This window comes from Mesocricetus auratus, unplaced genomic scaffold (assembly GCF_017639785.1).
Source record: "Mesocricetus auratus isolate SY011 unplaced genomic scaffold, BCM_Maur_2.0 Super-Scaffold_100009, whole genome shotgun sequence".
NCBI lineage: Eukaryota > Metazoa > Chordata > Mammalia > Rodentia > Cricetidae > Mesocricetus > Mesocricetus auratus.
In genome coordinates this window covers 15,863,086-15,887,418 of record NW_024429193.1, presented here as the reverse complement: position 1 = coordinate 15,887,418, position 24,333 = coordinate 15,863,086, and the positions used below count along the sequence as shown (strand labels likewise).

General features: G+C 36.6%; 1 protein-coding gene across 2 annotated transcripts in view; it reads right to left on the bottom strand.

The window, feature by feature from the left end:
• Positions 1-24,333, bottom strand: part of Pkn2 (protein kinase N2) — a 98,071-nt gene that overhangs the window by 49,780 nt on the left and 23,958 nt on the right. For both annotated transcript variants that reach the window (XM_040751672.1, XM_040751673.1), the window contains exon 2: positions 12,976-13,276. In XM_040751672.1, the coding sequence (XP_040607606.1) occupies positions 12,976-13,276 (301 nt within the window). The remainder of the gene's footprint in view (positions 1-12,975; positions 13,277-24,333) is intronic.

Below are 24,333 nucleotides of genomic sequence, written 5' to 3'. Positions count from 1 at the left end.
TGGAGGTTGTTGTTCCAGCCTAGCCTCGAACTCACAGAGATCCGCCTGCCTCTGCCTCCCGAGTGCTGGGATTAAAGGCGTGTGTCCCCCCCCAAGTTACCCCATTCTTATTACCAAGGACAAGTCTCCGATTGATGCATCTATTGTAAACATAACAAGAAATTATGCACACTTCTAATCTTATAAACATTGTTATACTATTTTTAAATGATACACAAACTCAATAAATGTGGTTGAAAGATTGTACATCAATATGTTTTACTTATTTAAGTAAGTCAACAGCAACAGGGATAGGTCAATAAAACCATGTCTTTATGAACTCTAACCAATATAAAGTGCAATGCACTAAGATGGAACTATTTTTAAATGATTGCCTACCAAAGAAACACTCAAATCAGCAACTGGGCTCTAAAGACCTATGCTGCTCAGCAAAGCTATCACTACCCTTTCCTGACAAATTTGATGTTAATATTTTCCTCCATAACTTTCTCTAGGAAACATTCCCCAACATTCTTCAGTCTAACTGGACATATACATTCTTCCCTTGACTGAAATTTTACATACTAACAGTGATCTGTTTTCAGTTCAGTTTTCCCTTAGAGACTCCAGGCATCTTGGATACTACTACTTGGTCTTACCTACTAAGACAGATGAGATTAACAGCATATCAGACTCAGAAAAAAAAAAAAGCCTAACATTGAAAATATGAGTTTTTAGGACTAGTGAGACATAACAATACATAGATTCAAGATAGTCAACCAACTCTAAGTAGATATACATGGGGACGGATGGTGGGCGAGGACAGGTAATAGTAACTATCAATATAGATTTTGTTAAGTATAGATGTTATATCAGCTATTTTCTAAATTGGCACAAATGGTGAGAAAAGCAAATGTTGAAAATATGAAGGCATTCTATTACAAACACAAGTACAACAGTAATTACTTAAATATGAATGACGCAGGCAAGCAGCAAAGATTAGACAGAAGAAGTAAAATCAAATCTGGACTGATACACATACATAAATACATACATACAGATACATACATACACACACACTCAAATCTTACTATATGCTGCTTACAAGAGACCTAAAGCAGCCAGGCGGTGGTGGCGCAAGCCTTTAATCCCAGTGTTCATGAGGCAGAGACAGATAGATCTTTGTGTTTAAGGTCAGCCTGGTCTACACAGTGAGTTCCTGAACAGCCAGGGCCACACAAAGAAACCCTGTCTCAAAACAAACAAAAAAGAGACCTAAAGCATAATTTATCTAAAGCATAATGTTAAAAAAAAATCAGTTAAAGGAATGGAAATAAGATATTCTACAATCATAAAACTCTCCCCTCTAAACTAACCAACAGAATACAGGTATTTTATTTCAATTCAATATGCATCAATTTTAAATATGTATATACTCAATATGGCCATAAAAATAAAGCAAAAACAAAATAGACATTAAATCTGTAATTGAACAGTATTAACACAAAGTTCTAGTACACAGTTAAAAACTCACAAAGCTCAAGTGGAAAAAAGGACACAAGAGAAAAAAGTCTGCACAATTAGACGGTAAAAAAAATTCCCTTACTGAAATATGCGCTGTGTACTGTAAATGGGATGTCTTTGAAGAGCTTATTTGGAATTACGTATCTTTGTCTGTGTATGAGTATGTGACTGGAGCGCAGAATTCAGAAGAGGATGCAGATGCCCTGGAACTAGAGTTACAGGCAGCTGTGAACCACCTGACATGGGTGCTGGGAACCAAACTCAGGTCCTTTGGGAAAGCAGTACACTACTAACGTCACAGAAAAGAGGGAGAAGAACATTAGAGAAGGCAGCACTGTGAAAAATGCTATTGCCAGGGTATGACTTGGCTACTGCACTTGTGAGCTCACAACACAAGACAGAATACACACTGATTTGTTATCAACCATCCTCACCACAAATGTACAGTGCACTGGCTGACGCTGCTTTGGGTGCATTTTCTTTTTAGGGAACACTTGTAATGCACACGTGGGTGCACACATGCAAATGTATCACAAGGTGATGTAGATGTCAGAGGATCACTTGTAGGAGCCGTTCTCTGCTTCCACCATGGGGTCCCGGGCACAGGATTCAGGTCACCAGGTGAGGCGGGGAGCCTTTCCTCCTCTAAGCCATCTTGCAGACTGGATTCTGGCATTTTAATGTTTTTGATAGAACCACAACTAAGTGCTTCAAAGATATAACAGAGGTTTAGAACATGGAAATAATATCTTTAGATCAATCATTTTCCTAACTGTTCTTTTAAGAATATTTATTTGTATTTCGTGTGTGTGTGTGTGTGTGTGTGTGTGTGTGTGTGTGTGTGTTGCCTGCATGTATGTAAGTCCATCACAAGTATGCAGACCCTGTGTAAGTCAGAAGTGGACACTGGTTTCCATAGTACTGGAGTTACAGTGGCTGTGAACTGCTATGTGGGTGTGAAGAACTGAACTCAGGCCCTCCACAAGAGCATCAAGTGCTCTTAGGCATCTCTCTAGCTCACATTGATCCTCTTTGAGTTTAGGAATATAGTTGACACTGGGTCTTTTCTTTCATGTATGTGCTAGAAAACTTTTTTTAAGATTTTACTTAGTATATCCAGCAAGGTTTCACATTCTGATCAGGTGAACTTAGGTGCCATATGCTTGACACATACTCTATTAAAATATCTTGTTCACAAAACACCCCAGGGAGGAACACACTGCCTAGCTTCTTTTTCTTTTTAATAACTAATAAAAACAAGGCCTGAAGGTCATTCAAGTGGTGAGTAACCGTAAAGCTATGTAATGATATAGCTGGATGTCAACTCAATCATATGTAACCTTTGGTCTTTATTTATAGCTGACTCTACACTCAAAATACTTGTACAGCAAGAGTGCCTGCTTATGGGACAAAGCTATTTATTTCATTTAAAACAGGAAGAAAGACAGTTTGAAGCAGACTGAGCCAAATAGAAATTAGTAAAAGTAACATCATGTGGAAGCACTACTCATCCATTTAACCATTTCCTTAAGCTTCTATGTGTCTATAGGTCTACAAGATGCTATACTGCTTACTAACCAACCATTTGGTTTTCACTTGGTACTCATAAATTGATTTAAAAACAAAGTGCTTCAGAATCTTGTCATATGTCAGCTACCTGCTTATACTTTCTCCAAAGTCCAAATTTTTTACAGAAACAGACTTACCTCTTATAATCACCTGTAACTATTCAAAATATAATGGAACCTTCATATTTTGTGTATTCATGCTGAACGTTGTCAGAAACTATAAACTAAAGCAATTTTGTTATTTAATAAGTTCATACCAACTCTGGATAGGTTTCTTTGTCTGGTTACAAAACAGACGTGAAATGCTAAGGGCTGGGGAGCATGTGGTATTACAGAATCCCCATGCATTGCTGGTGAGAAGGAAACATTAATAGTGTCTCTGAAAAATATTTTGGCAGTTTCGTTTAAGTTTAAAGACACTATAGCACATTGTGGAGGTTTGAAAGAAAATGGCTCCCAAAGGAAGCGACACTATTCTTGGAGTGAGTAAGGTCTAGTTGGAAGAAGTGTCACTGTGGACTCGGGCTTTGAGGTATCACATATGCTCAAGCCATGCCCAGTATCTCAGACCACTTCCTGCTGCCTGAGTCAAGATGTAAGAACTCACAGCTTCTTCTCCAGCACCATGTCTACCTGCATGCTGCCTTGCTTCCTGTCATGACAATAATAGACTGAAAAACTGTAAGTGAGTCACCCCATTAAATGCTTTCCTTTATAAGAGTTGCCATGGTTATTCTGCTTCTTCACAGCAATAGAAACCCTAAGACACACATATCTTTGCAATCTCGGTCCTAGGTGTTTATCAAAATAAAGTGATCTTGCTCATACAAAATTTCATTCATGAGTACAGCAGCTTGGCTGACGATTGCCTAAAATAGTCCTTGGTGAATGGATAACTGTCACGTCTGGTCTCTGCTCAAGGTCTGGTGTCCCCACAGATAACCTGTGATACACATATAAATAGCTGACTACTCAGAAAAACTGTACAATTACTGACACATAGCTCTTAAGATTGATCTTGAAGACTAAAGGCTATATTATGATTTTATTTTTGACCTTTTTAAAATTTCTTATTTAAATTAGGAACAAGCTTGTTTTACATGTCAATACCAGTTCCCTCCCCCTCCCCTGTCCTCAACCTATCCTATCCCCTTTCTGCTCCCTAGGGAAGGTGAGGCCTTCTATGGGAGAATCTTCAAAGTCTGTCACATTGTTTGAAGCAGGGCCTAGGTCCTCCCATTTGTGTCTACAGTGAGAGGGCATCCCTCTATGTGGAATGGGTTCCCAAACTCCATTCATATACTAGGGATAAATACTAATCCACTGCCAGAAGCCCCATAGATTACCCAGGCCTCCTAACTGACACCTACGTTGAGGGGCTCTGGGTTGGTCCTATGCTGGTTTCCCAGTTATCATTCTAAGGTCCATGAGCTCCCCCTTGTTCAGGTCAGTTGTTTCTATGGGTTTCTCCAATCTGGTCTTGACCCCTTTGCTCATTTCTCCTCCCTCTCTGCAACTGGATTCCAGTTCAGCTCAGTGTTTAATGGTAGATGTACGCTTCTGCTTCCATCAGCTACTGGATGAAGGCTCATGTTTATCTTTTTGTGACTGGGTTACCTTACTCAGGATGGGTTCTATTAGTTCCATCCATTTGCCTACGAATTTCAAGATGCCATTGTTTTTTTCCACTGAGTAGTACTCCACGGTGTAAATGTACATTTTCTCTATCCACTAGGTGAGGGGCACCTAGGTTGCTTCCAGGTCCTGGCTATTACAAATAATGCTGCTATGAACATAGCTGAACAGATGTCCTTGTTGTATGAATATGCATCTTTTGGGTATATGCCTAAGAGTGGAATGGCTGGATCTTATGGTAGACTGATTTCCATTTTCCTGAGGAATCTCCATACTGATTTCCAAAGTGGTTGTAGGAGTTTGTACTCCACCAGCAGTGGAGGAGTGTCCCCCTTTCACCACATCCTCTCCAGCATAAACTGTAATTGGTGTTTTTGATTTTAGCCATTTTGATAGGAGCAAGATGGTATCTCAGACTTGTTTTGATTTGCATTTCCCTGATGACTAAGGATGTTGAGCACGTTCTAAGTGTCTCTCAGCCATTTTACACTCCTAAATTGAGAATTCTCTATTTAGTTCTATACCCCGCTTTTTAATTGAATTATTTGGTGTTTTGGTGACTAGCATCTTGAGTTCTTTGTATATTTTGGAAATCAGCCCTCTGCCAGATGTGGGGTTAGTGATTATCTTTTGGTTTTCCAAGACAGGGTTTCTCTGTATTGCTTTGGAGTCTGTCGTGGAACTCGCTCTGTAGATCAGGCTGGTCTGGAACACACAGAGCTCCTCCTGTCTCAGCAGAGTGCTAGGAATAAAGGCGTGCGCCACCAACACCCACCTGGAGTATTTTTGACATTCTTAAAAGTAAACTAATCATAAACGGCTGCCAATGATTATGGGCTTGGGGAGAAGAGTAAGTACAAGGCTTACCAATAGTGAAATTTGGGGCAAAGAATGGTGCCACACAGTATTCACCTTTTCATTTTTCTCCCCACATCCAGTAAGGCACTAAAAACAGTCACTCACAGGCATGCCCACAGGCTAACTGACCTGAGTGACCCTTCTTTGAGACTTCCTCTAGGCTATGGTAAGTTGGTAAGTTGACAATAAGTTAAAACTATCAGGATGGTACAGAAAAATTTTTAAAAAGCAAAAATCAACAGCAAGTTTGCCATATAGCATATTTTTAAAAAGTACATCAAAGAATTCAAGTAGTGGAGCTGAAGAAACGGCTCAGCAGTCTAGAGCATTTGCTGCTCTTGCAGAAGTCCCAGGTTCAGCTCCCTGGACCCAAAAGGAAGCTCACAGACTAATCTTTTCTGTCCTCCCTTGGCACCAGACATGCATGTGGTACACATATGCATGTGGGAAAAACACGCAGACACATTAAATCAAAAGATAAAAATAAGAATAATAGAAATATTAAGGACCCATACACCATTTAATCACATATGATGATAGTGATTAGGAAACAAATCCAAGGATGGAAAAGTGACTCTTACAATTCAAAATGTCTGTTGAAGAGTGAGAAATTCAAGCTCTCATTTAATATGACTACTGAGGAATTATGTAAGAAACCGTTCCACAGATTCAGATTACATCCTTTTTTTCTTGCCTTGGTTTTCAAGTCAGGGTTTCTCTCTATACTCCTGACTGTCCTAGATTTTCCTGCCTCTGCTTCTTGAATGCTAGAATTAAAGACATGTGCCACCTCTGTCGGACCTATTGTTTTATTATACTACACACAAAATTCAGTTTCATTTTCACATCACATTTGGATGACAGCAGGAAAATTAAATTTCTATTTCTACTGTCTAAGAACGGTTTAATAAATTACATTTTAGTGATTAAAAAAAAGCTAAGATTAACTCTCAGAAAAAACAAACACAAACCTCAATTTTGCTACTTACATACTAAGACAACTGCATATGTGTGTGTACTAGATACTAAGGAAAATAATCACTAGATTAATAATTATAATTTTTCATTATATTTTGAGGGTATGAGAAGATAGAAAAATAAACTAAGATGAAACAGTAGGTCAGGGAGATAGTTTATCTTGGTGTTAAGATCAATCAGAGATCAAACCCTGGGACATGCGGCATATGTACGCCTCCCCACCCTCCCTACACACACAACACAGAAACAAGTATTTTTTAAAAGGTGAAAACAGGAAATTTAAACACGCTGTGTGTGTTGGTTTTGTTTCTTGAGATGGGGTTTCACGATGTAGCTTGGCCTCCCCGGTGCAGAAATGAGAGCTTGTACCACCATGTCTGGCACATGTGTTTTTTTATTGTTTGAGACAGAGCTTCACTGTGTAGCACTAGCTGTATGGAATCCACTATTTAGCCTAAACCAGGCTGGCCTCAACTTCTGACCCCGATGCCTCAGCAATGTAATGGGCACCACAGAGCTCAGCATAATTTTCTTAGCCTCTTCTTTAAGAATGATTCATTTAAGAAACCAAGATTCAGAAACACTTCTTTCCCAAATGGTCCCTTTTGGAGTATCAGGTGCTAATTCATTCTCAGACAGCATCTTCATCTTACAGAGATCCGTTATCGTTCTTGTATGGCACATTCAGTCTCAACTAACCGTACATTCATAATTTCTATGTGTGCTAAAAATAACATTCCACGAGATTATTCGTTTTAAAGTATTTTACTTTTATTTGGTGAATAAGCATTGTGTACAATGTGATGTCTCATTTCCACACCAGAGATGTCCAAATTAAGCTAATTAACCAGCTCCTTGTGCTCTATTTCTGAGTTGAATGTTTTTTAGGTTACGTATGCAAATGATCTGATATACAGTACTTGTCACTTTCTACAGTTTATTGTCCTTATGATAATTCCCACTGGGTTCACTCATGCTGCAAAGGACAGTTTCCAGCTATTTAAGGACATAATGGTATTACCCATGTATGTAAAAACACACAAGGGTGCAGTGGTACTGAGGATTGAACATAGAGCCTGGTGCTTGTTGCGAGTTCTGCCAAAGACTTAGGTCTACTTTACTTCATGTGTTTATCGATGAACATGTTAATTGTTCCCACAGCCTAGCTATGGTGGAAAATACTGCAAGGAACATGGGGGAGCACAGCCAGCATCTATTTGGTGTGATGAATTTAACTCTTTTGATCAAATAACCGGAAGTGAGACAGACTACTGAATCTTTTTTGTGCTTGTATTGCTAGCGACTGAATGGTGGCCATGCACACACTCTTACCACTAACCTACTTTTTCCATCTTTTGTTTATAAGAAATCTCCATACTGTTTCCCAGACTGGTTCTACTAACTTGTAATAGCACCAAGAATGCACCAGGATTCCCTTTTCTCCAGCCTTGCCAGCATGGATAACCCACCTAAGAGGAGGGAAGAAATGTCTCTCTGTGGATTTCAATTACATTTCTGCAATGATTAGGTATTGAACACTTCCATTTGCATGTCTTCTAAGAAGTGCCTATCTTTAGGATTTCTGTTCTATTGTTTTAAAAAAACCACACCCTCCTACATTTGTATTTGTGGTGCTGGGTGGAATCTCACAATACCATAAACCATACCTACAACTCTATTCAAGTTTTTGGTCTTTAAAAAAAAAAACAAAAAAACTAAGATAATGTTTTCTTATTGGTAGTCTGAGTTCCTTGTAAATTCCCTTAATATATGATTTGCATATATTTTCTGCAACCTGTATTTTGTTTCTCCAATCCATTATTTCCTTTGTCATGCAAACGTCTTTTAAATTCACTGTAATCCCATTTATCTATTTTTCAAGAGAGCCTTACTCAGGCCAATTACATGAATATTCTCTCCTAGTTTGCCTCTAGGAGCTTATAATTTCAAAACTTACATATAAGCACTTAATCTATCTCTAATTTATTCTGGCAGAAGGGTTAGTTAAGGGTCAGTCTTATTTTTCTACATGTAGATACTCAGCGTCCTAAACATTATTCATTAAAGAGGCCTTCTCTATTGTGCATTCCTAGCACTTTGCCAAAATTGACCATAAATGTGTAGGCTTATTTCATTAGTTGATGTGTCTTTTTTAATGCCAATATCACGCTGTTTTAATTACTATAGCTTTAAAATATACTCTGAAAACCAGTCATTTGATAGTGTGCTTTTTTTCCCTAAATGTCTCTGGTCATTCAGTCCTGTAAAATTCCTTAAGTTTTATGGGTATCTTCTCCTATTAACATCTCTGAAGAATGACATTGGAGGCTGGCAAAATGACACAAAAGGTGACAGTGCTGACTCAGTGCCACAGCCTGTGATGAATGGAACGAACAAATTCCTGAAAGCTCTCTTCTGAACCCCATACATGTGGCTCATAAACACACACATGAACATGATCGTGCACACCCAACACAATGCTTATAAAAGAATACTGAGATTTTTGTCGAGACTGCATTAAAACTATAGATGACTTTCAGTCATATGGATTCTTTAATATTACTATTATTTTACACCTCCTAAAGACTCACACAGTTTAGACAAAGGCTTTACCACTGTGCTATATCCTCAATTCTTTCTGTTTAGTTTGTATTTTAAGACACTGTGTTTATTTGTATTTAGTTTGTATTTTAAGACTTGGTCTGCCGGGTGTGGTGCATGCCTTTAATCCCAGCACTTGGGAGGCAGAGGCATGCAGATCTCTGTGAGTTCGAGGCCAGCATGGTCTACAGAGCCAGCTTCAGGTCAGGCTCCAAAACAATACAGAGAAACCCTCTCTCAAAAAAAAAAAAAAAAAAAAAAAAAAAGAACTTGCAATCTTCCTGCCTCAGCCTTCTGAGTTAGAAGGGTTTACAGGCCTTCACTATCAGATTTGGCTATAATACTAATTATTCTACTCATGAACATAAGACATTTTCCCACCGATTTATGACATTTAAATTTCTTATAGGCAATGTTTTACAATTTGTATTGAATGGCTTGTTCATTTCTTTGATTAAATTAAGTCCTAAATGTGAAATTTTATTCTAAGTAGAACTATTTTATATATTTTACTATTGATATACAGAAATACTGTCTTTTGTATGTTGATTTTGTATTATACAACTTTACTAAATTTTATTTTCAGTTCTAAAACTTTTTGAGGGGAATTTTATAGAAGTCTTTATATATGAAATAATCCTGTGAGCAAACATGTAATTCCTTTCTTTGTTATTGTCTAAATGCATTTTATTTCTTTTCTTCCTTAATTGCTTTAGTTAGGATTTCTAGTACTGTACTGAATAGAACTGGTAAGAATGGCTATTCCATCTTGCTTCTGACCTTGAAGATAAAGCTTTCAACTACTTACCATTAATATGTATGATGTGAACTGTGAGACTATCTCTCATGCATAGGTATATGGGTATGTCTGTGTGCTGAGGAACATTTTAAATACATCTAATTTGTTGAGTTTTTAATCCCAAAAGAAGTTGATCAGGCCTTTACACATACATGATTTCAGAGTTTGTAGTTAAGAAGTCTACTTGATAAAAACGCTTATGTAACAAATAGGTAAGATCATTTACTGTACACAGCAGTAAACAATATGAGATCTTACGCAAAGCAAGGAAAAGCAAGGACTGGCACATAAAGAAAGCTGTCTTCTCTTGCCTCCATATGTGTAACCAACGACTAAAAGTTATTACAGAAGTGAATTATGGACAAGCCTCCAGGCTGAGGAGATGGTCCAGTATGCAAGTCTGAACTAGAGTTCAGATCCCCAGGAGCCCAGAAAAGTCAGACATGGCAATGCACACATCTGTAATTCCAGGGCTCCCAAAGGGCGACAGGAGGCACAGACAAGGGAAACTTCAAAGGTCGCTGGCCAGTTAGCCTGGTGCACACAGCAGTATACTATATAGGATTCTGTACCCAGCAAGGTAAAAGGCAAAGACTGGAACACAAAGCTGTCTCCTCTTGTCTCCACATATGTGGCATCTCATGTGTATATATGCATGTACTCAACACACACACACACAATAAATGCAGAACTAAACAAAATTACTAAGCTTTATTCTAACATACATGTGTTAAGGAATTAAAGCACAAAGTGACATTGTATACATTTGGCTTCCAGTTATCTACAAAGTAAATATTCATTATGATCACTAGAAAATACCTTTGGTTTTATATTTGTTCCCTACCATATTTAATGTTTGAAGTGAAACGACAAAATATGTTTTGATAATAATTACAAAAGTGAATGTACAATTTTGATTTGCTGAGTTTAAGACACCAGTAGAGTCTACAGGAAGCCTAGAGAACACCAAGGGGCACACAGCTTAGTTAAGGGGTAAGTGTGAATGGAAATGCACTGCAATATAATAAAAAGTGAGCAAAGCAGCGCTGAGAGGGTAAGGTGAATCATCCAGGTGTTGCAATGCTATCCAGCTTGGCTTTTCAGGGAACCAAGGAGTTTTACAGTAGGGCTTAAAGGAGGTCATCTAAATAAATATTAAATAAATAAATCTTTACAGAGATGGTCAATAATCTAAAATATTTAATACTAAGTGATGGACAACATATTAATGGCTTCAAGGAATGAGGACTGGAAGTGGAAACTGTCTAGGAAGGTAAAGAAGGGGATCACTTAAGTAGATCTAACGACATGTCCCTAGACACATTAAGTTAAAACCACCAAATTGTACACTGAAACATACATGTAAATAACTCACATGTTTGTCATATACAATTTTTATTCCATTAAAATTAATTTTTAAAAGGGGACTAGAGAAATCAAATGGGCTACATTTTGTGTAATTAAAATGTTTGTATTTTAATAAATCACAAGGCAGCTCACAGTATTCTATGAAGAAAAAATGCTTTCTCTAAATAGTTTAAAGCTCTAGCAGTTTCTTATTTTAGACTTCTAAAGACGCAATAGGAAAGACATGTAACTTGGCAGCAATCCAAACACAACAGACTATCTTAGTTTATAAAATACTACTACTAAAAACGGAATTTTCACAATACATGTTTCCATTTATAATAGAATTACAGAATTTATGGGTAAGAGACTACTAGCTGACGAGTAAAAAATGTGTAACTAGTTTGACCATTCTGAGGAAATTAATTCATATCTTTGGAATTTTTTCAATTTTAAAACAGAAAGACTGGTTTCCTATTATTTAGGTCATTTTAAAAATTAAGTTCTTGTACATGGTTGAAGTCTATATACAGAACCTCCTCCAAATAAAAGTCTAAGTCCCAGATGTAGAAGGTAATAAAGGTTAAATCAATACTAAATACTGCATTTTCTGAATTTTTTTAGATTGTTAATTTTATACCAATTAAATTAACTCTTATTAGCTAATCACATGCTCATCTAAAATCTCATATCCTAGGGTTTACTCTTTATAAGTGACTTTTCCTTTGTCTACTGACCGCAAAGAAAAGGTTATACCGCTTCCTTCACTTCACTCAAAATATCAGCTTTGCAATAACAAAACTATTACACCACAAATGCTCTGTATAAGTTATACAAAGAATATACATATTGGTAAGTGGGTAATGATATAACATAGACATTTTTCTTGAAAAGCTATGCAATAAAAAGGCAATGCTGCCTTAGCGAAGTGATCTGAAGGAGAGAGGCAATTTTCCTATCTTCACTTTTTGTACTACTAAAACAATTCTGCTGATTCCTTAAAAATAATGGTTTTAGGTTGAGACCATGCATTACAATTGCCTATTTTCTACACTTACAGAGAAGTGAAAGGTAAGTTTGGGTTTGGGTTTTGTTTTTACTTTTATTTTCTTACTAAACAATGAGCCTGATAATGCGGGTGTTTAATTCAGGTTTTCCTTACAGAGGCACCAAAGTGATAAATTTGATTAATGGCTATAAACGCTGAAGTATCTATTTCCACAGAATGCATATTTCTTTCTCATTTATTTATTCGGGAGGGGGCAAATGGAAGTCATGAGAAAATGTGTCTTTCCACCCTGTGGGTACTGGGTATTGAAAGTTCTCAAGTCTTCAAGCTCCAGGACTCAGGCTCAAGAGCAATTGCCCTTGGTGGGAAACTGTCTTGTCAGCCCTACGGAATACCTTTTTCACTTTTAAGTCACCTGACACACTTCTGTTATTGATCATAAGGTTAAATACATGTGGTTAATTCAGTACAAAACAATACTAGAAAACAGCTGCTCAGCCTGTCCTCCTAACTGGGGATAAGCAAATACAGTGTTCACAGCCATCAACTCACTGCATAGAGAAAACAGTCTTCATACTTTTATAACAGCTAAAAACTACTGTCATAAAGCTTACAATTCTCTGGAAGGACATATATTCTGCTAATATATCACATAAGCATCAAAGGAAGTACAGTACCTGCAGCATCCTCTGGATCCGATACAACGATGTGCGCATTTAATTCTTGTAGCTTGTGATGTAATTCTTCTAATTTTTTATTTGACTTTTTCAAAATGTTGTCTACATAAGCCAAATTTTTTTTATCTGTTGTGACTTTTCTCAGATTTTCAGCTCCTTCTTTGATTTTCAGTTCTTTCCTTATTTCTCTCTTTATTCGATCCTTGATGTCATCCAATTTCTGTTGCACCATTGTATCTGAAAAGTCTAATTTTTGAACAGCACTCACGTTCTCAGAAAATAGAATACTCCGGGAATCTCCCTATAACAAACAAACAAACAAGCAAACAAATAAATATACATACAACATTGGAATCTAGAAAAGCACATGTACAGCATTAAGGATAAGTATTTGCATCATGAAGAGATTAGTGACTGAATTACATTTAAGTTTCTCCTTAATAGGTAACAGTGTACTTATTTCCCTGTATTAAAACCACATGGGTCAGCTGGTGGTGGCGCACACCTTTAATCCCAGCACCTGGGAAGCAGAAGCAGGCGGATCTCTGTGAGTTCAAGAACAGCCTGGTCTACAAGAGCTAGTTCCAGGACAGGCTCCAAAGCTACACAGATAAACCATCTTGAAAAACCATAAATAAATAAATAGATAGATAGATGATGGATAGATGGATGAATACCATATGGAATAAAAATTCAAATACTCTATCTACTTACTAAGTAGTATTATTTGACAAATACACTTAGATTAAAATGGGCTAGGCACAATGGTTCATACTTTTAATCCCAAAGGGAAGCTGAGGCAGAAGGATTGCAAGGTTAAGGGCCAGTCTGGGATATACAGCAATTTTATAGCTCAAATAATCTAGTTAAGTACATAAATCACACTCATGTATAATACAAAGGTATCACAGGGTTGTGTAAAGATGGTTAAATTGTCACTCCTACATTATAAACTCTGGACAGGTTATTTAATCTTTAAGAACTCAATTTAATTATCTATGAAATCTGAAAAATAGTATTAGTGATCTTTCAGAGCTATTTGGTAATTCAAGACATTCTAAGTAAAACAAACGAACACCTTCCTGGCCACATTTATCATACCACAATACATATTAAGTTTGTGAATAGTTTTCAGAATTCCATATATATTTTTCATGACTATCTCATTTGCTAAATTTAGTTGGCAATACAAAAACAGAAAAGTATTAGTAGAAAATATTTCTAAATTATGTCTCAAAAAACTAAGATGGTGCCTGTATAACTATTTTTCTTAAAATGGAATATCAGTTAAGTAAATCCAATCTACATTTAAAACAGCCAAAGTTATATTTTAACTACTTTTACTAGTAAGACTAATAGTAATGAGTCTAATAGCATTGTTTTGAACACTTAAATTCTGAGATGGAAAAGAGGAAGAAAGTTCACTGGGCTGCATGTTTACCTACCTCTAGAAATACAGAACTAATGAAATAAAAGAATGACTTTATTATTCCTGCTAACTCATCACACACACACACACACACACACACGAGAGCAAGTACTATTTAAATTTTTAAATTTTTGGTATATTACCTTTTATATCTAATTCTTAATCTCTAATAAAAATATGTGTCATGCAAAGTAGGGGGAAAGAGCTGACTTCTATTCATTGGTTTCTGACATTCCTAAGGCTAAGATCTCCTGGACAGTCTGACAAAACAAAAAACACTACTAAAAAAAAATCTCACATGCATGTCTATATAATTTCTATATACTGTACTCTATACATCTCACCTAGGCTAACTCCTGAAATGTGCCGATTGGCTTTAAATCTAATTTTATCTAAGTGTACCTAGGATGATTTTCTTCCTGGGCTAAAATGCTGTTGAGATTTTTCAGAATCCGTCACAGGGTACTGGATAAACTCAAGCTCCGCATGCCAGTCAAGCACCCTTGCACTGCACTGCATCTCCAGTCCCTTCAACACTTACGCTTCATCACTTTAGTTCCCAGTTCAGCTCAGCTTAGGTACTGGAAACACCAGCCATGACTACCAAAGAATAAGATATGCCTACCCTACAGACTTCATGTAAAGCAGACTGAAGCAAAAATACTTAAGATGAAAAAGACTTTAAATTAATCCAACTAGGTATTTATGTTTATATTTATATTCAATTATTGTAAGTTAACCAGAAAATGTCACAGAAATCACTTTACCAAGTTCTTGACTTAACATTATGCAATAAACCACAAGTCCTTAACATGTTGTGGTTAATGATATCCTTCAGTACTTTTCTCCTTTTTCTCTGCAGGCCAAAAAAAACACCCAATAGTTCTGTTCAGTAAATAGTGAGGTCCAACTACCTTAGTATTTGTGTTTTAACAACTTAGTCATGCTATACAGTGACAATACAAGTTGAACCAAAAATATAACATTTATAAACAGCTCCAAAGGCGGTTATAATAAACAGATACAAACATATTTGAGGTGAATTCGTTGATGGCCCTTACTTCAACTTTTTTCTTTCCGACTCCAACAATATCAAGTTGTGGAAAATTACTTTAAGAGACCATTTTTCTTGGCTCTATCAACATGCATGTTATACCTTTGGGATATATATTACCTCTCTATCTCCGACTATTTCTTCCAAGTTCCTTCTTGGCTTGGGTAACTTTTTGTTTCAAAGTTCATGGTAACCTTCCTGGGAAAGAATTTCCTGCCAATGTTCTCCTTTGGGAGTTAAATGACTCTCCTGTGTGCTGGTACCATGGATCTTGTTTAAATAATTATCCCTTTTGTTATTTGATCGCTCCAAAGACTAAGAGCAGTTTGAGGGCAGGGTTAAAATTGGCAGATAAACATTTTTTTAAAAAGATAGAAAAAAGATTTACCATTTAAAATAACTAGTTTTAAACACACACACACACACACACACACACACACACACACACACACACACGAATTGAACTCATGTTTCCCTCTTTTCTGACAAAAAGAATACTCCTGGGAGTGCAAAAGTGAACTAGGATTCCACCATCGTGAAAAGTCAGGTAAACCCTGGATGAAATGACAGACTTTGGAGATTCCCCCAAAGGAGGGCCTCACCCTCCCTGGGGAATGATGTGGGGATTGGGTGGGGGGCTGGAAGGGCTGGTGGAGGGACAAGAGAGGAGGGTTGGGAGAGGAATCTGGGATTGACATGTGAAGCATGCATGTTTCTAATTTAAATAAAAACATATATTGAGCGAAAAAAAGGTCAGGTAAGAACTTTGATAACAGGTTGGCTCCTTTTCCACAAATCTGACATTTTAGTAGTCATATTTTTCTCTCGTCTTTTTCTGTGACATGAATCAACTATCTTTAGGACAGGAACAAGAGATGTACACAACATAGCCAATAATTTAGGATAAACAAATATTACAGATACCAGACTCCAGACCCCAGAAAGGTTAGACTACCCTCCAGCCCCACTCCAGTCTTTTTTATGCAGTCTCACTAGACAGCCCTGGTTGGCCTGTAACTCTTTTGTAGGCCATCCTAGCCTCAGAGAGAGCCTCCTATTTCTGCCTCCAGCATGCACAACCACTTCCCTTTTAAAACATTTTAGTTAGAAATAAAATTGCTAAATTTTAGTTAGAATAAACTGAAAGCTTATTTTAAAACAACCATAATTTCCTTACTTTTTTTTTTTTTTTTGGTTTTTCGAGACAGGGTTTCTCTGTATTGTTTTGGAGGCTATCGGTCCAGCCCAGCCTCGAACTCACAGAGATCCGCCTGCCTCTGCCTCCCTAGTGCTGGGATTAAAGGCGTGTGCCACCACCGCCCGGCTCCTTACATTTATAATAAGCAAAATAAGGTATTTACTTCCCTAAATTGTGATGCTGTCCCAAAATCCAAAATCAATTAAATGCCAGAACTATTACCAATCAATGAAATAATACTCTTAGCCTGAATAAACTAGATTAACTATAGGAAAATAGTTCATAACAAGTGGGAAATCCTTAATGGCAACTTCTGCCTTAGTATTTTCTGCTGAGAGGGAACTGACTACTACCTTAATTACTAGCTTCATGCTTTTATGTGCTAATTCAGAACATCTTTCTATAAAAAGTACAGTGTACTGGCATATGCCTATTATCCCACCACTTGTCAGGCAAACATAGGAAAGCTGAGACTAACTGGCCTACTAGCAAGCAGTTCAATGCCTGCTTAAGCTACATGGTGAGTCCTTATCTGAAAAAACAAACTGGCAAGGAGTTGTCTAACATGTCCCAGGTCCTCAATTTGATCCCCATCACCATAATGTAAAACAACAACAAAAACAAGGTTGAATCCAACTTCTAATTACATAGCCCCTTTTAAATTCCCTAATATGCTTCGAAAGTATGAGAATGAGAGGAAACCAAGTCCATGAGCTAATTCTAGGCATAAAGCTAAACTATCAACTCTGCAGACTATCTACCATCGTGGAGTAAACACGAAGACCCATATCCTCCCTACTTTTATCACTGAAACTGCATGCTTAGCCATTCCATTCTAATCAATCTAAAATCTGCTGTTTACAACATTCTAGTTTTATTATCTTTCAAAGGCTCAAATGTTTTCTTTAAAACTAAGTACAGCATTACCAAATGATTGACCAAAACTGTTTAAAGAAGGTTTTCATTATCAATCCCACCTATTAATATTTAATATATATTAAATTTTCTGTCATCTTTTATCTGTAAAGCAACATTAAAATTTTAAACATGAACTCATTTGTGAAATTAATACCCTAAGAATCATCTTTACAACTGAAATGGTTAAAAAAAAAAAGAGGTTTCAATTGGCAGAATGATAAAAACTGAATGAATAGACAAAAAAAATTACAAGGAGTTTCAAAGGAAACAAAATAAATTTAAAAGTTTAAGTGAATAGGTTAAGTAAGAAACTAGAGATAATTAGTAGAACATCAGACAGATAACTGAGAAAAATAAATTTCCAATACAGAAGTAAAAAAATTCATCTGAATCATTTTTCATTATAGAAAATTGCTGCTTTGACAATATACCATTTTTGTCCACTTGACAGATTTTAAAAACTCATACCACTGACTATACACAGCTCTAAGAATGGAAAGTTATTAATATAAATGAAAACTTACAATGATTTCTTAATTCTAATTGTATCAATAAAATATAAGAAAATAAATAGTAATGACTGCTAACTTAAAACACCACAGCTATAAAAGATTTTATCTTCATCAGCAAAAACCAAAAATAATCAGGATGCTACTCAAGTGTCATAACAAAAAAATTTACAGAATAAAAACAAATTTCTCTTATTGATGACTTCCATTAACCAACTCACAACTCTAAGCATATATAGTATTTTTTATTTCTAATGTTGTTTTCCAGTAACTAAGTTTAATGTAAGACTAGAAAAAGATATCAAAATAGTCATGATTACCTCTGAGTCAAAATATTAACGGATTTTTTTTTATTCTGGTCTTCAAAACTTTTACATATTCTCTCTAGCCTTTGGAGACAAATATTCTCTATTCTTTCACTCTGCCTAATAAGGACATTTTTAGAAGAACCAAAGGCAGCATTCACTTTATTTCAATTCTGTCAAATTTAAAAATGTATAATGGTATTTTATACCATGTATTTGCTATTTAGGCTTTTGATTCAAGGCATTTCTACTGTAAGAGGTGGAAATACATATTCTTCTCTAAGTAGACCATATTATTGCCAGTTAGGTATTTCTTTTGTGTGTGTGTGTGTGTGTGTGTGTGTGTGTGTGTGTGTGTGTGTGTGTGTGTGTGTGTGTGTTTTCAAAACAGGATTTCTCTGTATAGCTTGAGTCTGTCCTGGCACTCCTCTGTAGACCAGGCTTGCCTCGAACTGCTAGGATTAAAGGTATGCACCACCACTGCCAGACCCCAGCCAGGTATTTCAAATGAAGAAATGTGTTGTTTTTAAAGCTATATTTACAAATACATACTTTATGAAACAATGAAATTCTGATTTTAGCCTAAAACATAGATTGTCATTTTCAATCTACTATATTTCAGTAAATTCACAATAAAGCTAAGAAAATATATATGAGAAGGGGACCAGTTTTGAAAAACAAGATGAAGACGACTGCTGCTCCTGACCAAGTACTTCATTTAAGAGGACACAGGAAAAGATGTTTATGCCTCACTGGCTAAGTCCCAGAGACGTGAAAAGGCTGTTACTTCTGTATTTCAGAAACATGAAACAGTCTGACTTGAGAGATGCCAAGAAATGTTAGAACATACATGAAAACACTAGGTGTCATGATTCGTGTACTATCTTGACTACAGGGATTTAAAAAATTGTTTGGTCTAACCCCTTCACTGTAGTTTGAGGTGATCAGGTTCACGGCAGCCAAGCAAATAATCTAAAATCACAGAGTCAGTAACCTGGCTGGTTCAGCACAGTGGCCTTCTGACTCCTACTGTTCTTTCTTTAAGGAGTCCTTTGGAATACTCCCTCACTACATTTGAGCTAAGCCTTCATCTAAATGACTTGCATTCCAACTTTTTTAAGTCGGGGACACTGGCAAACACAGGTCTTCACCTCTTATTCATTCTAACCCATGCCTTCATACTTCAGAGGCCTGATCTCAACTAGGAATCCAACATCAGTTCAAACATAGCCCTACTAGGAGCTATCTAACACAAGAATGGCATATGACCACCTCTTCCCAGTTTGCTCACATACAAAATAAGGTCTTGGTTCTCCTATTTTTTAGTTTTTAACTTATTAGAAACAATTCAAAGTAGTGAAAATATAAAGATAAAAGTGACATTTTTAAGTGTTCCAGTTATTTAAGAAGGAACACATGAAAGCCAGCTTCAAAACTTCCACACAAACACAGGCTACATGGTTACTTAATGGAAGGCCAAGTTAGAATGTAGAATGAAGAGCAATGTACTCAAGATCAGAATGGTCATTTATAAATTCTAATATTCCTATCAGGCTAAAGCCTCAATTTCCTCATTATTATTATCATCACTACCTTAATATACTATGCCTCAAGTCTAACTTATGCCCAGAACTAAAAATTGTTCTGGGTTAGAGATGGCTCAGCTGTTAAAGGCTAAGCTCACAACCAAAATACAAGAAATTTGCTTTCACTGCAACAGTGCCATTACTGGCATGCAGCCCTGAAGCAGACTGCTGGGTTCCAACGAAAACCCACCCTAACATTATCCTTACTAAGACAATATTTTTGGATAGATGCATTCAAGTGTACAGAATTCTGTATAAAATTCTCACTTCATTAGCCTTTCTTGTGCCTACAAATAGCCATATGGACAATTCTTGTTAAAGAGAACTAACCCCTTCTTGGGGGTAGTGTTCATAGCTTCTTTTCTTTCGCCTGGAATATAAACCCAAGGTCTGAAAATGTAGCAACCATCTGTGACAATGAAGTCCAAGCAGGACAAAAGATAATTCATCATGAACGACATAGCAGAAAAGGTCTGCGTCCTAGGTATCCTTTTTTATCGGGTACACAACTCCTACACAGCCTACCCTTGGCCTCCAAAACAATTATCAGCATATACTCACTGTACACAATGAGCTTTGTTTTGACATTTTCATGCATTTATCATATACTCTTCTCATATTTACCCCCTATAAATTCTGACACCCTTTCCCTACTTTCTTGCAGGTTCCCTTCCTCTTCCAAACAGTCCCTTAGGTATTTAATATATTATGTGCTTCCTTCATATGGATTCTGTATATGAGAAAACACAGTATTCGTCTTTCTGGATGTTCCTTATTTCATTTACCATGGTTATCTACTTTTCTATCCATTTTCTTGCAAATGACATAATTTCATTCTTTTCACCTTGAGTAAAACTCCACAGTGTACATATTATACATTTTCTTTATTCATTTATCTACTGACAAGCATCTAGGTTGATTCTATAAATTGTGAAGAGTGCCAATAAATATAATGTCCAGTTTTCTGCTGTTGTCAATCTGGAGTCCTTCAATTATGTGTATTAAGGGGCACACCTGGATCATATGGTTACTCTGCTTTCTTTCTTTTTTCTTTCTTTCTTTTTATCCTCCCTCTCCTCCTTTCCCTCCCTCCCTCCCTTCTTTCATTTCTTTTTTCAAGACAGGGTTTCTGTGTAGACCTGGCTGTCCTGGAACTCACTTTATAAACCAGGCTGGCCTGGATTAGAGATTTGCCTGCCACTGCCTCTTAAGTGCTGGAATTACAGGCATGAGCCAACACCACCCAGTTTGGTTATTCTGTTTTCAATATTCATATTGACTAGCATAGCAACTATATTAATTTAAATCCCTTCACACAAATAGTTTATGACAGTTCCTTTACTTCAGCATCATAAATACTGACTTAGATATAATAAAATACACAGGGCTCATCTACCAATTTAAGTCTTTCATTTTTAATATGAGTACATGGAAATTCAGGGCAGAATTTGGCAACAAAATGACAGTCTGACTTGTGTTAAGAAAGATGTAAAATCCCATTATGAAGGCAATAGTGTACTAATACAAAAGACCATGAACTACTCCTCTCTCCTTTCATTCTGTCTCTGGGTAGCCTTTTGACTTACTCTTATTAACAGCATGTGGCAGAAGTGACAGCATGTGATGTTAAGGAAATTTTCGAGGTTGGCTTTATGAAGACTCAAAGCTTCTGCTTATAGTCTTGCAATTTCAAATGCTATCTGAAACCAAGACTCTTCAACTAGCAAGAGCAGGGAGCCCTGGAAAAAGGGAGGAGCCACACAGAGTGTGTTTAGAAAAGAACAAAGTACAACAGTTGCTCCTGCTATTACAAGTGAGATGGCAGACACTGAACCCATAGTGGACATTCAGCTTGCCGCCAGCTGACTTGCAGCTGCATCAGTGAACCCAGCTCAGACTAGCACAAGAAACACCTAAAGTTCTTCCACAATCACAGGGTGTCTGTATGCAGAAGACCTGTGACAGTGAAGCTATGCTTAATCCAGGCCCAAAGTAGCATCTTTAATTACATCTAATTACTCTTTGTGAAATGGAAGCATCTCCACTTTAAGGAAAGGGAATGATAATAATACCATAATAGAAAAATGACAAGCAATGCAATTTTAGTTTTAACATCTTCCCACACACCATCTTTATAAGAACATAAACTATACAATCCTTCCCCAAAATAAGATACATATGTCATACTTTTATAAAAATACATACAAATATTGACTAAGTATTTATAATAGAATCTATTCCTGGACACTAGACATAGAACGGTAAAAAGACACAATTTACAAACCTACAATCCATGACTACATGAATCATTTCATTTCTATGACCATCTGGACCTTCTCCCTTCGCTTATTTGTAAATTCTTACTCCAGAAAGAAATATGGAGCCTACTGTCCATTCACCTTTAATGTACAGCAGTAAAACTGTTGAACTCAACAAGCGCATAGTGGTTACATGACAATCCATTTTTCTCTAAATTTACCCAATAAAATCTATTTTAGAAACCATAACCTTTATACTTAAGGAGTATTATTCCAACGGAAAGACAAGTCACAACTAGGAACTGTATTATACAATAGAGGAAAAGACCAAGGCAGAGAAAAGAAAACAAACAAAAAAAGAAACCCTCAAATTTTAGATTAAAATAAATGCTGAAGAAATATTTGCAAGACACTCTATGGAAGTAATATGTATTTTAAGACTTGGGCAATGATTAGGAATTACCTAAAAGGAGAGACAGAAGAGCTACCCCTGCTTGGACTAAAAGGTAAGTCAGAGTTATATCATTAGTTCTTGAGAAGATGGAATAGTTATCTTTTCTCCTATTTAATAAGCACAGTGAAACGACACATTAAGACTGTAAGAGAAGGAAGGAAAATAGATCAAATAAGGAGTTCTAGTGAGATCTCTGCATTTACTCTACCTGTAGACTTCTCCCTCCAAAGCTAAAGGAAGAAAAAAATTAAATGGATACAGACAAATAAAAGAGACAAATGAAAAAAAAAACAAGAAGGCCCTGCTCTTTGTTCAGGAAAATGCAAAAGAGAAGAGACAGGCCAGAAGGATGTAAAGTTTTTGATGCTACTAAACTACTAATTTTTACACCAAATTAAAAAATTAATAAGGAAGAGACAAAAAACAAGCTTTATAAATAGCAACTATACCAGAAATAGTCCACAGAAACTATTCAGTCTTGAGTAGATTCTGACTTATAATGCTTAACTTAGAGTACTTTCTATTCTATGATACATTCATCATCATTAATTATAATAAACCATGATTTAACATTACATATATAATTACATTCTGAATAACTTAGAATATGGTTTACTTTATTTTTGACACTAATTAGTGGTTACATAATCATAATTGAAAACGTATTTCTCCTAAAGGTAGATGAAGAGAGTCAGAGGGGGCTAGAGTGCTGGCTAAGACCGTAGTTAAGAAAACTCTGGCTAGAGAGTAGCTAAGAAAACTTGTTGCTTTTGCAGAGGACTCAGAATTTGGTTGCCAGCACATACAAGGTGGCACACAACCATCTGTAACTCCAGTTTGAGGATCCAATGCCTGTCATTCTCTGCGACCCCTTGTTTGTTTAATGCAGACGTGTAGTGTTTGAATAAGAATGACCACCACAGAATCATATATAGACTATTTAGTCACCAGGGAGTAGAACTCTTGGGTAGTATTAGAAGGATTAAGAGGTATGATCTTGTTGTGTCACTAGGGGTGGCCTTTGAGGTTTCAAAAGCCATGCCAAGCTCAGTCTCTCTTTGCACATCAGGATGTAACTTCTGAGCTATTGCTCAAGGGCCATGAATGTCTCCCTGCCCTCTTTATGATGTTAACAGACGAAGTCTCTGAAACTGTAAGTCAGCCCCCAGTTAACGTTTTCCTTAAGAGCTGCTCTGGTCACTGTCTCTTCACAGCAACAGAACAGTGACTAAGACAAGGGGAATTCTGAATAAGAAAAGTAAATTCTAGTTATAGTTCTGTCACTGGTTTATTGTAGGATGTTTTTCAAACACTCCAATTGTTTCTTTTCTAAAGACAGCGCTAAGTTCAGCTATATCAATTTCAAATTATTAAGAATTTGAACAAGATAATGTGAAAAGTATAAATGTCACAGAATTCTAAGTGATAAAATAGAACTTCTTCCTTAATATAGTTAATATAAAATATGGCCCAAGGCTGGGCCTGTGGCACATGCCTTTAATCCCACCAGTTGGGAAGTAGAGACAGATGGATATCTCCGAGTTCAAGGCCAGCCTACTTTACATAGTGAGTCCCATGATGGATCAAGGCTACACAGAAAGACCTTATCTCAAATACAAATAATAACCACAAAGTGTAGAAGAGAAA